The 15495-nt window shown below is 41.5% G+C and overlaps 1 protein-coding gene across 1 annotated transcript; it reads right to left on the reverse strand.

Annotated features, from left to right (window-relative positions):
* Nucleotides 1-620: 620 nt before the first annotated feature.
* Nucleotides 621-12946, reverse strand: cldn19 (claudin 19). The gene is made up of 5 exons (XM_054617294.1): nt 12724-12946; nt 6976-7140; nt 6559-6643; nt 4276-4422; nt 621-669 (listed from the first exon to the last, which is right to left on the reverse strand). Exons 1-5 carry the CDS (start codon nt 12944-12946, stop codon nt 621-623), a joined length of 669 nt encoding a protein of 222 aa, XP_054473269.1.
* Between the last annotated feature and the right edge of the window lie 2549 nt (nt 12947-15495).

Below are 15495 nucleotides of genomic sequence, written 5' to 3' on the forward strand. Positions count from 1 at the left end.
GGTATATCCTCGATCCAGGCTACATGGTAACAGGCACACGGCTTTAATACAAACAGTGGCACACAAGGCACTATGCTTCTGATCTATCGTTCGTATGTCTTTGTTGTTTCAGAAGTGGTGCTGCAGAGTAGCTTCACATTCATTTCCATATTCCGACAATAGATAAAATAAAGGCACAAAGAATTGCTGGCAGGGCAACTATGGACACACACATCCCTCTAGATGGGACAGGAGACTATATGAAGAATCCATGAAGTCAGAAACAAACATGTGCACAAACATGTGTTATAAGGCACTGTAGTAAAACATTATATGTAGTAAAAAAAAAAAACAGGAATAAAGTAGGTGGTATATACACCCGGGCATTTTAACATGTTATAGAACACATACCCTGAATGACTGCCTCTCCCAAAGTCAGCAAAACAGACAAGACCAGGATATCTAAAAAAAAATGTAAAAACCTCTTTTCTTTTTTTACAACAAATTCTCTTATTTATGTTGCTGCAATATGCTTGCTGTTCGTATATTCTTTCTTTAAAGTCTGTTTTGAAGTCCTCAGGGAGAGGGTTTTGTCTGTAGACAGAATCTAAACCATGGTAAGGCCAGAAGACTCTCCCAAACTACAAGTACTGCTCCCTTTTCTCTGGTGGGGTACTTTTAACATTTGGTCTGCAATTCAAAAGGGAAAAAAAAGAAAACACGTTTCAGTCAAGGTACAGTCACAGCGCACAAAAGTAAACCCAAAAGACACATTTATTTCAAAATTCACCCAGAGGTCATAGGATATAAGATAATTCATAAATCTGCACAAAACAAAAACAACAAAAAGGGGTGCAACTCAGTGTTAACTTTTGGCCAATAGTGAGACAAAATAGGGCGTAGGAGGTGTAGTAGAGGGTTCACACGGAAACGGAGGAGGCCACCTCATTTCTTAAATAGAAGGTCTAATCGTGTCCTTTAGGAGTCCATATTTACAGAAAAGGCTCAGAAGGTAGGGGACAAAAACGGAAGACCATAATGCATCTGGGTTCCCATTAATGTGCAGATGTAGTAATGAAGAAAAGGGGAGTATTCTACTACAAGAGGTCCAAATTTAGGGTCTAAGAGAAAAACAGGGGGGAAAAAAGGGGTGGGTGGGAGAGACAGTGGTTGGACAGTCGGACAGTCCTCGATAAAAAGGCGGGGGGCTGATCAGTCGGGGAAACTAGTTTCACTCAACAACTCTGCCCTGAATTAGAGGAGAGAAGAAGACAGTGAGAAGAGAACAGGAGGAACAGAGGACAGGAGGGGAAAGAAGAGACACATCAAGACCGCTCAGATTCTCACAGCAGCTATGAAGTGTTAGAAAGAAAGCATGGTGCTCAATGATTATAAAGAAGTTAGCAGAAAAAAAGGGGATGGAAGTCAATGAGAAGGAGCGAGGGAGGTAATGCTACATGTCAGCTCACTACAGTTTAAAGAGATTAAATATTTTAAATAAATATTAGGCTAATAATGAAGGACCGACTGAATAAGGGAAAATTACATATAGGGTCACATTTATCTGTCTGTAGCCTACTTAAGATGGCTGCTTTGTTCATCACCTATTTATATTTAAGGGATAATTTGACGTTTTGGGAAATACACTTACTTGCATTCTTGCTGAGAGTTAAATGAGAAGATTGATACCACTATCTTTATGGTAAATATGAAGCTAGAGCCACTAGTGCAAACTAGCTAGCTAGGCTAGGTTAGCTTAGTTTCGCAAAAGCAGGGGTCAAGCAGCTAGCTTGGATGTGTCCATAAGTGAAAATTTCTACCATCCAGCGCTATAATTAACAATAATTAAGATGGTATGTCTCTTTTGTTATGTTCTTTCTATTTCTTTGGACAGAGTCATGCTAGCTGTTCCTTCTGTTTCTACTCTACATGATATGCTAAGCTAAGCCCCCCCTGCTTTTAGCTTCATATCTAACAGACAGATAAGAGAGTGTCATTGATCTTCTCATCTAACTTGAAGCAAAAAAGAAACTTAATAAGCATACTTCCTGATTATGTCAAATGATTACTTTAAATGTATTTATTTTTTTCTTTGGTCATAGCTTCACAGGTAGCTTTTTTATCAGACTTGTTGTTTAGCAATCTTCACTCAAAGCGCAGCTGCTAATGACAGACCAGTGACACCTGACCCCTATCCCCCTTTATTTCAAGGGCACAGGGAACTTTCTATAGACATTCAACCCTCCCCCCATCCGACTCTGTTAGAGCACTCCACAAAAACAAGTGTCATACAAAGAAGAGAGGCCGTATGACCGGGAAACGGGGGGGACTGGGAGCATTTCTAAGAAGAGTTAATGGCTTTATTATCTGGAACAGTGATGGACAAGCTCTTTTAGAAACACGAACGGAGACACACTGATGTGAGAGCATCCAGCGGGGAACTCAAGAGCCAATTTGGGCCCACTGTTCAGTTTTACTGGCTTTACCGTGGGGGCACATTTTGGGGGGCAAAAACGTTGCAGACATCTATTGTAATGCATCCTTGTGGACTTGGTTTGCAATAACACGTGTAGATCTACAGCAGTGAAGTTAAACATGACATCAATATTATTCACAAGTCTGTTCTTAACATGCTAGCTTATAGTCTATTGTAAAGTAATGATACTGGGGTGTCCTATGATCCCCAGTGAGATTAATACCTGTGTTGGAAGTACATGAAGTAGCTTAAATCTTAGACATTGGTTTGGTTACACAAGAGAATATGAGATGAAGGTATGTGTGAATCTGGAATGATGATGTTAGTAGATGGAGAATGGTGATGTGTCGATGAGAGTCGGCACTTTCTCTTGGTGTACAGTCAAATAGTGGAATGACCATTAACAGCATTCATACTCGGTCAAACTAAGAAGGCCCTTTTTTTTTTTACTAACAATTCACCTCCACTCATGCAGTTCATGTTGTGTCTTCAACCATCATCAATTGGTTGTTGTGTAAAACTGGACTAAGTGAGAGCTAGCTTCTTTTAAAGTGAGGAAGCTCATCAGCGGTTGCAAAATGGCTGCTCAAGGCCTCAATTACACCGGACATTTTCTCTTTATAAAGCCGTACCCACTGAGATCATGTCCTCTTGAGTTGTTATGGAGTAGTTTAAAAACAGGTCTGGAGTGTACAGTCAACGATTTCTACTTCGACGAAAGCCAGTCCCAACAACTGACGTAGTATAAAGCTCAAGGAAATCTGCGTTGGGCGGGTCGGAGGGGAGGTTTAATGGGTAAAACAAAAGCAGGACTTTCACCCAGGAGGGCGCTGTTTGTGTCCCGTATGAGAGGCAACCTACTTGCTAAAATGGAAGTTTATTTTGAAAAAATACCGTGTGCATGTAACAAGTGTAAAACTATATTTTTCCTGTGAACACGGGGAACATATAGAGTGTCATAGCTTGCAGCGAAGGGCCACTGCCAAGCGTCAGTATTTGACAAGTTGGGACCGAGAACGTGTTGACTTGGTGGATATTTTATAGGGTGATTTTATAGACTTTTTTTTATAGACTTTTTTAAACTCAGTGAGGAGGGGCATAAACTTCTGGCTACAGGCCTTGTCTCCATAACTGGAGAGTTAGACCACAGTAAAACCTGCAGCTGTGCTTAAAGTTTGATCAGGAGAAGCGTTAGTACAGTGAATTTGTTGGCTGTCCCTTTTACGCAACATAACTGCACCAGTGGAGTGTGAATACACAAAGCATTATGGAGGCATAAGCACAGTTGCAGCTCCAACCAGGAAGCATAGGACATGCTGATAAAGTTGTCTTTTGCAGTATTTCTAGCTCCATCTCCATTCTCTCTAGGTGTCTGCTGTGACACACTATACATTTTGCCTTGACATGTTTTGATTTGTTTCCTTTTCCTATTTATTTTAAATGTTTAACTCATAGTGTTGTGGTTTTGGGTGTCAGATTAAAGCTGCTACACTAATTTACAGTAGATTAGAAAATTACATTAAAGCATGTAAGAGGTTTCCATTCACAATTGCAAGCTTTGTATCATCATATAAGTATGTGCTCACAAATAATATATTAAAGTTTGTAGTCTTTCAAGCCACCAAAATACACCCTACTGGGGGATGATGTGCATATGTGAGTATGTGTGTCTGCAGTGTGTGAGTACTACATGATTGCATGTGTGTTTGATAGTCTTTTTGATTTGTTTTATAATTTGAGGAAAATGTCGGGGGGGTGCGAAGCGTGTACGATGCTCTCTGTTTGGGTGGCTGCTGGAAGGGGGTGGGGTTTACACGTACTCCCTGGCTGTGGAGGGCTGTGATTGGCGGTAATACTGCTGCCCTCGCATTTCTTCTTTGGAGCAGGAGCAGCACAGCAAGGAGCCGCCCAGGACCGTCAGACTGGCCGCTGCCCAGCCCACGAACAGGGCCGAGCCGAACTCATACCTGTGCAAGAGAGAGAGAGAGGAAAGGTGTACAGGATGGCTGCAATTGTCCGAAGTTTTACTGCTTTCACCTCCTTCAAAGATGTTATTAACTCCGACTCATTGGAAAGTCAAAAACAAGACTCGCTGAAAGGGCTTTTACCCAAGAAATATCAAAGAATATCAAACACAGTATATAGAAGAAATTATAATCTAAGGAAAATGGTGTCTTAATTATTAGTTTTACTTAAAAATGTGATAGTATTAGCCCCCAAATCAGATTTTTTTATCTCTTAATCTTTTTTTCTCACTTAATGTTTCATTGAGTGTTAGCTACTTAATGAAACATTAAGTAGCTAACACCGGCATGGATAAAAAATAAACTTTATTTTACAGTTAGAGACAGGTATTCAGGTCTGCTCCAAAAAAAAGGATACTATATCGTTGTTTTAATTGCCACTTAAATAATATTATATCTAATACAACTGTTAGCAGCTGCAGCTAGTCGTGTTTATCAACCATAATTGGGATCCATTAGCATCTAAATCTAGCCATGTGTAGCAACTACAATTAGGAGCTATTAACAGCTAAACCTAGGCATGTGTATAAACTATAATAGGGAACTATTGGCATCTAAAGCTAGCCATGTGTAGCAACTATAATAAGGAGCTATAAGCAGCTAAAGGTAGCCATGTTTATAAATCAAATTAGGAACTATTAGCAGCTGAAGCTAGCCTTGTTTATCAACCTTAATTAGAAACAGTTAACTAGTGCCTTTTATTTTGTGCTTATTTCATTTATTTGTTTTATTTTAAATGCATTGAGAGACATGTAAACTATCATTGTAGCCTACCTTCCTATAATGACAATAAAGATAATTTGATTATATTGTAGTAGCAAAGCTAACCATGCTTATGTTTCAGGATATGTTAGCAGCTAAAGCTAGCCATCTTTCTAAGTAACAATTAGAAAGATCAAAATATAACCTTGTTTCTACATTTCATATACAGGAATAGGCTGCAGCTCCTAGAACATCCAGGTCCTGATGTAATACTTTTTTAATTCTGCAGCACTGAACATTGATGACTGTTAAACACAAGCCTCACACCTGCTATAACTATACAGCTGATCTGAGTACTGCCACACAGCACTGATTTAGACTGGATACATTTGTTAATAGTAGCCTATCAATACTAGGACAAGGGTTGGCAGTTTATTTTAATGTTAAAACAACTGTTGTACATCCAAAATATAAGACTATTTCAACGCTGTTACTGGATGTACACCCCCATCAGACCCGCATTACTTTGGAGGCAGATGTCAGCGTCTCTAACCTCTGCACAGCCCCTTTTCAGCAGCAATTCGAAAAGACATCCCTCATCTGGCTCGTTATATAGGAAATAACTCAAATTAAATGGAATGTGTTAAGCTGTTATTCGTCTAATGTGCCTCATACTTTCGGTTATTTAGAATGACAACTTTTATTAAAGGGGGTTTTCTTTGGGGGCTCACTCGTTCCAGGTAATATTTTATATGAGATAAATTCACTGTTGTGTTTACAGGACGGTGTGCCATAGACTCAAATCTAAGGTTAACCCAGTAGATTGTGTTGCATTAATCCTGTGAAAAAACCACCAAATGGATAATTTGATGGATTATTTAAAGAACCATTGTATTTGTATTAGTTTGTTGCACTTATTGTTTTCGTAGTAATTTGCTTCTGCACTATACTTTTGCTCTGGTTTATGCTTTTAGATGCTTGTTTAAGAAAGGAGATGCACTTATGACTTCTGGTGACTAGTAGTTCTCTTGAATACCTATGTTGAATACACTTATTGTAAGTCGCTTTGGATAAAAGCGTCTGCTAAATGACTGTAATGTAATGTAATGATATAAACTGGCAACAGTTGCCCATTGCCTCAAAATAGTTCCATACACAGTGGACTGTATGTAAAAAAATGCCAATATAAATAACGACGATAAATATTTTAAATGGCACATTCATGTGTCTATCGATTACAATCAATAATTTACAAGGTTGCCATGCTTACTGAGAGCATTTTAGGGGCTACTAAAGTAACACTAAAGTAAAGGACAACTAGACGTATATAACCTTACATATATGAAGTTGGGTATTTCCAGCAGTTCTTTCACATACCTGGCATTGGGTGGTGTGTTTGGGTTGAAGAACTGATAGGACACCTGAGTGGCATACCAGGACACGGACACCAGCGTACATAGACCTGTGGAGGGAGAACAGATCATTAAGCCCCCAAGCATCCAATGGAAATACTACAACAAAACAAACAAACTGTGTGGAATCCTCATTTAGTTAATTTTTCCCCCCTGGACTTGTGGTTAAATCTGTGGTCAGCGACTAATGCCTCTAAAACAACCACTTCCTGTTTACAGCAGGGACTCTTAATTACAGGGAGGCTGGTGAAAGATTCAGGCTAGAAAAACATCACACCACTCTTGATAAATGTGTTGGTTTTGGGAGATACTGCTGTAGATCTATATTATTATTTGTTGCAAACCAACCAGAGCATTAACAGAACACAGCAGCAAGTCCCACCTGCAAGCAGGAAGAGAGCTCCTCCGGTCACGGCGATGCGGGTCTTGGTGACAGGGTTGTTGTCCCCCACCTTGGTGCACTTCATGCCCACCACGCTGACGATGATGCCGATGAAGCCCAGCAGCACTGACACCACCATGAGGGCTCGACATGTCTGGATGTGGACTGGATAAAGAAGATGGATAAGGGGGAGGCAGAGGGGGAGCACAGAGTGGCGATACAATAGAAGATATGGAAGAAAGGGGAGGGGAGAAAGTGGTGAGGGAAAATATATTTTTTAGTCCATCACTTGGAATAAAATGCACATTCCTGGGCGTTTAAAAGGGACGATTATGAGGGAATGAAGTTGCACGCGTAACGCGGGATTGATGGAACACCACATGCTTTTCTGGCAAACGGCTCATTAGGGAGAGTCCATCACTGTCCTGTTTTTGAGCCGGGTATTTCCTGGCTTTTTTGTTTCCAGAGGTGACTTGCTCGGCCAAACTTTTAAACGATCCTGTAAATCTTCTCCGGATGATCCCGCTGTGGTTTTGCCTCCTCAAAAATCTAATGCGTCGCCCACAGGGGCCTCAGCACACACATAACTCAGTGGGAGGAACATATTTACACATTATTTACACACACACACACACACACACACACACACACACACACACACACACACACACACACACACACACACACACACACACACACAATATCTGTAGGAGGAATAGACACAGATGAAACACACAACATCTCTCTCTCTTTCACTCACACCCACACAGAGGAGCTGTAGGAGGACCTACTTTACATGTTTCACACAGTGGGATTAGTGTGGCTTTTGTCACAAAGCAAGATTGTTTTCACGGGGGCTGTCGCCAGAGCGATCAAACTTTGCTGCCTCAAAACGTGAAGCGCTTAATGATACTGTCAAAATACCGGTGGAGTGTTGTCTCATTTGCAATAAGCAGGGGGATGTTGATTTGCTCCAGCAGCTGAAGTAAACACGCACAGTCCCATATATCCCGATTCTGATAGCCGACAAAGCTGACAGATGATTAAAGGAAACATAACAGAGCCTTTGGTACAGGTTTAACAGCCAAGGTCCCTGGCATTACCTCCAAATAACAATGACTTGAAGTGTAAGCCAGTGTTTATGCATCGCAGGGTGAGAGGCAAGGTTCAAATTTCACCAAAGCCACAATCCCAATTTTTAAAAAAGCAATAGAATATTCCTTTTTTTATAGTGTAACTCAAGTCCACTTACTAGATTTCTTCAGAGCTTTCAACTGCATTTCATTTTGTAATAATGAGATTATTTGGTCAAACTTTCAAAGGGCAACAATAATGTCTTACACTCAAATAGAACAGAATAGAGTAGAACAGTACAGCCTAGTCTGATAATAATAGTTAAGCCTCTCCTGGAGATTTAAACTCCATCTTATCGTTTTCAAAGCTCTGGAAAAGAGTAGTGAGATTACCTTGAGTCAAGATTTGTATTGTCCGGACAAACTACTGTTTCCAAAGTCAAGAAAAAACGTTCACTTCCATTTAAATTGAATAGAGTAGCTTTATCAAAGTTTTGCTTTTTTCCTGACCTTTCAATCACATTTCACTGTCTTCAAAACTCTTGGAAAGGGCTATTAAGAGGAAGTTGATTACGATTTTTAAACTTTTTTCAAGGTCAAGAATTAACTTTTATGGTTCGCTAGAATAAATTTCAGACAACTATTTTCAAAGTCAGAAATTAACTCTCACACTCAACTAGAAATGGTTTGACATAAAAAATCTTAAGTTTTAGTAAACAAATCTTGTCAAACTACTGTTTCCGAGATCAACAATATAATGAAATGGAGTAAAATAAAATAGAATCGACTAGTATGACAATAGTTTAGCTTTTTCCCAGAGCTTTCACCCAGATGTCATGGTCTTCAATGCTTAAAAAAAAAAAAGCAAGCAATCTGATCTGTAATTATGATATTATTGTTTACAATATCAAGATACAACTTCATGCTTAACTTGAAAACAACATAATGTGACTATATGTTTCAGAAAATAAGTCACTTCAAAAAGAACTCTGGGGCAAAAGCCTGAGCAGGAACCTGAAGTCATCATTTGTCCTTGTGACAGAAATACACACACCATCATTCATGGTGCAGCAGTGAAGGAACATTTCAGAAGCTGATCTGAAGGGACCTATGATGGAACAATCTTTGAAGTCTGATTGATGGCTCCAGAGCTCCTTTTGATGGACTCTCTCAATAGTCTTCAACAGAGAGAGCTCTGATTTTATTTTCTTTCATCCACTCTTGAGCATTCCTCTATTTAGTTCTGAGGACGTGTGGGGGTTCAGGCCGATCCTCTGACCGGTTTCAGTTGGGGACAAACCAGAGGTGCGTTCAGGGGCCTCTGGGGTAAAGGAGAGGCTAAAGCAGGGAGGGAGGGGGTAGGCTGGCTCACCCACTAGGCCCTCTCTCTCTCTCTCTCAAGCGTCCAAAGTTGGCAGTGCCAGTCACAAGCTTTCAATGAGTGTGTAAGTGTGTGTGTGTGTGTGTGTGTGTGTGTGTGTGTGTGTGTGTGTGTGTGTGTGTGTGTGTGTGTGTGTGTGTGTGTGTGTGTGTGTGTGTGTGTGTGTGTGTGTGTGTGTGTGTGTGTGTGTGTGTAGGCACTGTAAGCTCCCATTGTGAGGTCACTTGTGACTCTATCGTATGTTATATCGGTTTGCCAACTTGCTACACAACTATGAAACCTTAACTCATATCTGACAACCGCAGCCCTTTTCAAATCCAATTTTACCTGAAGCGCATACTCTGATTTGATGTTTAAATTTAATTGTATACCTGCGACTTATATGGCATACACTTAGTTCACATATCCTAACTGGTCAAGACTGAACTCTTAAAGCCAACAAATGAAACAGGCGAAAAAATGTGTTGAGGTAGGTATACATACATATATGGCTGTGTGTGTACTTTATTAGTATGCTGGCAAGTGGTACTGCTGTTGCTATAAGGTCAACAAAATGTACTACGTAGTTTAACTTTGTAATCTGTGAACATGTATTATATTAGTTATCTTAAAAGGCCTTTCTGGGGACAGGCATTGGAAATTAGCAGTAGCTATAAATGCTGTGATAACGGTGAATTGGATAATTGCTCTGCACTTTTCTATGTTGTATTTGTCTTGATCAAATACACATGAAATTAATTAAATACGAGTGGAATATACAGCTGTCTATTGTCTACTATGTGGCCGCAGTTACGTCCCACTGGCTTTTCTGGACTGGAAGACATTAACTTCACACAACAGATTTGCCATTTGAACTGTTCAACCCATCACGAGTACCTTCCTAGAGTAAAAGGACAAGGCTGGTGGTGTTAAATATTTCTCTTATTGTCAACAAATCCCATGAAAAGATGAATGTGTCCTACGAACAAGTATAATGTGTGTTTCAAAGCCTGGTGTATCTTCTTCCTCTGTGCCATAGAGCTCCATTGTCCAAAAACTATTACTTTTATTTGAAAAAACTATCAAAAACACGTCAATGAGCCACACTGTTGCATTGGGTGACATTTTGCCTCATTACAGTGCACACTCACACTGTAGTTACTTTTTAATCAGTCCCACAAACACTGTTCTGCTCCCTATAAGTGCTTGCTAGGGCACCAAATGCGTATTAATCCGCCCCTGGAAATAGTCCCCAACAAAATGCAATATTTCCTCTTGTTTGAGAAAGATTTGCTAAAAACTACAGTGCCCAGCTGTTTGGGGAAATTGCTGGGGCTTTTTTAAAATACATATTGGTGAGTATTTCTCTTTTGAGATTTACGTCTTCAGTAGCAACCAATGTGCTTAGGGCCACAGACAACGTATGGGAGTATTGGGAGGCCGGCTAACACATTGTTGGTTTTGGTCTTTTTATAGTATTTTTCGACCATAAAAAACACGTCTGTTGGGCAGCTCATCCCAAATATCTAGTTTTAGATTACAGCGTCAAGTTTTACCAATTCATCTAAGCAAGCACAATTACATTTTTAAATGATTGTACATTACAGAACCAGGGACAAAGTTGACCGACAAGGAACACCTAAAGCGAATACAATGTTTATTATGTTATTGTGTGTTTTCCAGTTCTGAAGAGCTGTCCTTTCAGCACCACCATCCGTCCTCTTCTGAAATTAAAAACTATCCTTCTATCAACCTGAAACATCATCTCCTTCTTTGGAGCAAAACAAACTCGGCCAACCCGCGGAGCAGATCCAACACTTTTTTCCGCCACGGCTGCTTGGCCGCATCAGTGGAGCACAAACACAGTCTGGTGAACAATTACACCCTCCATCACATGCTGCCCCTGCTGTGAAAAGTAACCAGGGAGGAGAGTTCCTTCAGAACTCAAATCAGTGTTAGTTCTGGATCAAACCAAACGTCACCCCAGCACACATGAACGACCGCTGATCTGCTCCGTTTCATAATCTGTCTGGGGAAACACCTGGATGACCCTGTGATCGATCAAGACTTGCTTGATCACGACTTGTCCGTGCTGCATTCCTTCAGATGTACACAGAGTATGTTTAATTTTCTTTAGTGTTTTTTCTTCAGTCTGAATCTGCACTCACTGGGTGTGTTAATGGACAAATGGAACAATGTGCGCGTGTGGGGACCACGGAGCGCATTCATGGAATATCTCTGGTGTTTTGGCTCAACACTGAGCCTTTTCTTCTCCAAACAGCCCCTATTCATTGCCGAAGGACAATACGCCGTTCTTATCGCTTTTATCCAAATGGGAGATCGGGATGTCACACACAACGCCACAGAAAGTGTGTTTTTGATTCAACAGTTCACCAAACTGTTTGCAAAGCGCCTCATTTTGTTGCTCTGGGGCAAGGGTGCCCCCCCCCCCCCGAGACAAAGTCAAACTGTTTAATTGTTTTATGAAGATCACTTGTGACCCAATCCCAGCCTCCCCCCTGTAGTCTTTCATTATAATCTCTAATAGGATGATTTAAGCGGACAGTAGATGGATGGGTTCCTGTAATCTGTGTGACATTAATTATGAGTCACTAGGTTTTACTTACAGATTGGAGATGACAGGAGGCTCATATTCTGAGCTAATTTATGTCTGAACCCCACATTCCTGAACCCTCCCACTCCCACTCCCACTCCTTCGCACATAACGCTTTGGAGTTTTTAATTGAACTTGATGACTTTGCGAGATTTACAGCTTCTGAATTGAATTTTGTCCCGGTTGGAGCGGCAAGGGTTTTGGGGACTTGTTTTCCTTCTGTTTTTGATGCTGATTAATAGCAACAACAGCTTTTGTGATATTAGTAATAAAACACCATGGATTTTTTTTTCCTCCCAGGTTACTTTGGGAAAGACAGAGTGAGGCTTTTTACTGGATGTTTGCTATTTTGTCATCCTGGCTGATAAAAGAAGTCACACAGCCTTATCGGAAAGACAATTTGTTAAAGAAGGCAATATGAGAATACAATGTGAAGTCTGATTAAAATACACCGTTCTTGGTGATAGATAATTTCATTTTAACGGCGCTTTTCCATCATCTAGCGAATATCACTTAATCTGCTCCTCGGTGCCCCATCAACCCACTAAGATTTCTGCATATTTTGTAGGTTACATCATGTTTTAAATATGATTATACTAAAAAAAAAAAAATAGCCTCTGGAAGAAGCGTCACCAAAACGGGGATATCAGAGTAGGGATCAGGGTTATTGGTCAAACCAAAAAGTCAAACGTGGTACTCACTGTCCAGCGAGAGCATGGAGTCAAAGATCTTGCACTGCACCTGTCCTGTGCTCTGTGAGGCGCAGCTCATCCACAACCCCTCGTACAGACCAACTGCCGTAATGATGGCGTCGCCGGCGTACGACGACTGCTTCCACTGGGGCAAGGCGATGGTGGAGATGATGCCAATCCAACCGCCCAATGCCAGGAAATAACCCAGCAACTGGAGACCTGAGTTGGCCATCCTTTTTTTTATCTCTCTTTTAGCTGCTCTGTCCCTCTAACTTCTGTCTGTCCTTCCCTGTTTTACGCTCGTGACAGATTTTCTTTCTGGGGGTGACCCTGGCGTGTCGCCTTTTCTTTGAGCAGACCCCGCGGACACACCTGTTCCGATCCTGTCACTTGTTTCACTTCTCTCTATTTGGTCACTCTGAGCATCTACCTTCTGCCTCTTGGCTTTAACTCTCATCTGTGGAACTCCCCCTCTTACTCCTTTTCTCTTAACTCTTTTCAATATTTATTTGCTCTTGAGCTCCCCACGTCCCTGGCTGTTTTTTGACCGTCGGTTGATATGATGAGTCGATGTCCCGCCTCGGGTCTTTTCCTGTCTGATTCCTTGATGTCTGTTGGGCTCGGTCAAAGTGGAAGAAAGCCTGTTCTGGTGGTCAGCGGTTCAGTTCATCAAGCATCGTCGCTGGGCTGCCTCACTCTCTGCATGGCTTTTTACCAATTCTCTCTCTCTGTGCTGCTTGCTTACTTTCCCCCCACTACAATCTTTCCATCTGCTCCGGGCTCAAGTGGCTCAATGAGGGGTAGCAGGAGAAAAAGAAAAAAAGAGTAAAAAGGAGAAAAAAACGTGAACACAAAAAAGTCCTTAACAGGCTGACCACGGAGGGATGGGGTAAAGGGTTGGTCTGTGATTGGGCTCCACTATGGTGTAGGAACGCCCAGTAGGAGGGGAGAGGGGTGGGCTGGTCGGGAAAACAGACACTGTTTCAAACGGAGAGGGAAAGAAAAAGCTGGGAAATACAGCAAGTCACAATGACAAGTTCATTAACAGCATTTTCTTGCAAAATTTGTTCCAATCTAATTGACTTTAAATCTGTTTCGTTATCATTGAATCAGCCCCTTTAAAGGAAACGTTGCTCATCAATGCTACTGTACCAGGTCTCAGATGCGCTGATCCCTTCAAAGCTTTTGCCCCCCCCTGTTGGAGGTGTGGACGAGCCGGTGGTAAAAGTGCAACAAACACACGTAAATCAGCACCCAAACAATGCCCTGCTGAAAAGGACGTGTCACAGCCAGACAGGCCCTCTGGGAATTATGGGCCGCCGAGGCAAGCCTCCCCCCTATCACCATGGTTACAGCGACAAACGAAGAGAGAGAGTGAGAGAGTGAGAGTTCACCCGACTGTACATCCTTAAGAGCTGCAAATGCAGACACGCTCCAGTCTTTTGAGTGTCTTTTTGGAGAGCTTTCCCACAGTTTGTGCGTCCCCATCAGCTCTGCCTCAACTCAACTCATTACATTACTTTCAATTCACTTCGAACTAACCACATCATTCTATTCTGCCAATTAGTCTGTCCACACACTCCTGGTCCCAGAGACTTGGCCGTTTTCTCACATCTTAAAGAGACATGTCTCACCCCTACCTTTCCCGCACATACACACAGCCTGTCTACACAACAACCATGTTCTTGCCTATATCTCAAGGTTGGTCTCAAGAGACTTTCCATATGAAAACATGACTCACCTAGGACTGTTCTGCTTTAATTTGCATCAATTTCTCAACTTTAGGTTTTTCTCACTTGATTCCATGTGTCAGCCGTTCGCCCTTTTGTTTGCCCTTTTTCTCACCTCTCCCACCAATTGAACCATGAACTGGATCTACCATAATATCACAAGAACAACAGAACATGTGAACATGCATGTGACTGCACTTATCTGCCAATAAGAATGTCTTTGAAGACTACACATACACACACATTCTCAAAAATGCTCACATATATATGGTAAGGAAGGGTGACACATGGAGCTCTACACACAGTTCAAACCATAGAAATCAAATAGGAGTAGAACAGATGTTGAAATGTTTTGTTTTCATTTGACTGGTAGAAAAGAAAATGACAATTGTAAATTGTTATGGTGGCTGTAATCTGTGGTCGCAGCTCGCCGGGAAGTAAGGGAACTCAGCTTTGAAGATGGACGGCTAACCTGTCCTTCTCTGGACTGGTGGGGAGTAAGGCGTGGGGGACCATTAGACCCAGCCAGCTGTTAGGCTCATTTTCAGAAACCAGTGTAGCATGAAAGCATGGTGGAATTCGCACGCTAGCTAGCTAACTTGCGAACAGCGAGCTCGCTAACTCCACCATGCTTTCATGCTACACAGGTTAATGAAAGTGAGCCGACCAAAGTTGTCACCATCTGGCAAAGGCAATGTGCTATCCTTTCCTGTGACAAGAGTGTGTTGATGAAGTATTAACTTGTTTAATTTTTACTCTTTACGCTGGTTCTCTAAGCTTCGTAACGTTACTTCTCCACTGCACGTTTTAGTCATTACTGCAAAACCTCACCTCAGTGAGTCCGCGACCTGCCATAAGTCTGTTTAGTTCATACAAAAGAGGGAATGTCCCCTCTACTCTTATTCTATTTCTATGGTCCAAACCAACCCTGGTTAATTATCCTCCAAGCCGTTCTCATCCACACTATTCTTATAGGTTTGCATATTCAGGGTTAATGTATGTGTGACCGTAACCATTGTGTGCTCAGGTTTGCGGTGACTAATGAGGGGCT

This window comes from Anoplopoma fimbria, chromosome 17, assembly GCF_027596085.1.
Source record: "Anoplopoma fimbria isolate UVic2021 breed Golden Eagle Sablefish chromosome 17, Afim_UVic_2022, whole genome shotgun sequence".
Classification (NCBI taxonomy): domain Eukaryota; kingdom Metazoa; phylum Chordata; class Actinopteri; order Perciformes; family Anoplopomatidae; genus Anoplopoma; species Anoplopoma fimbria.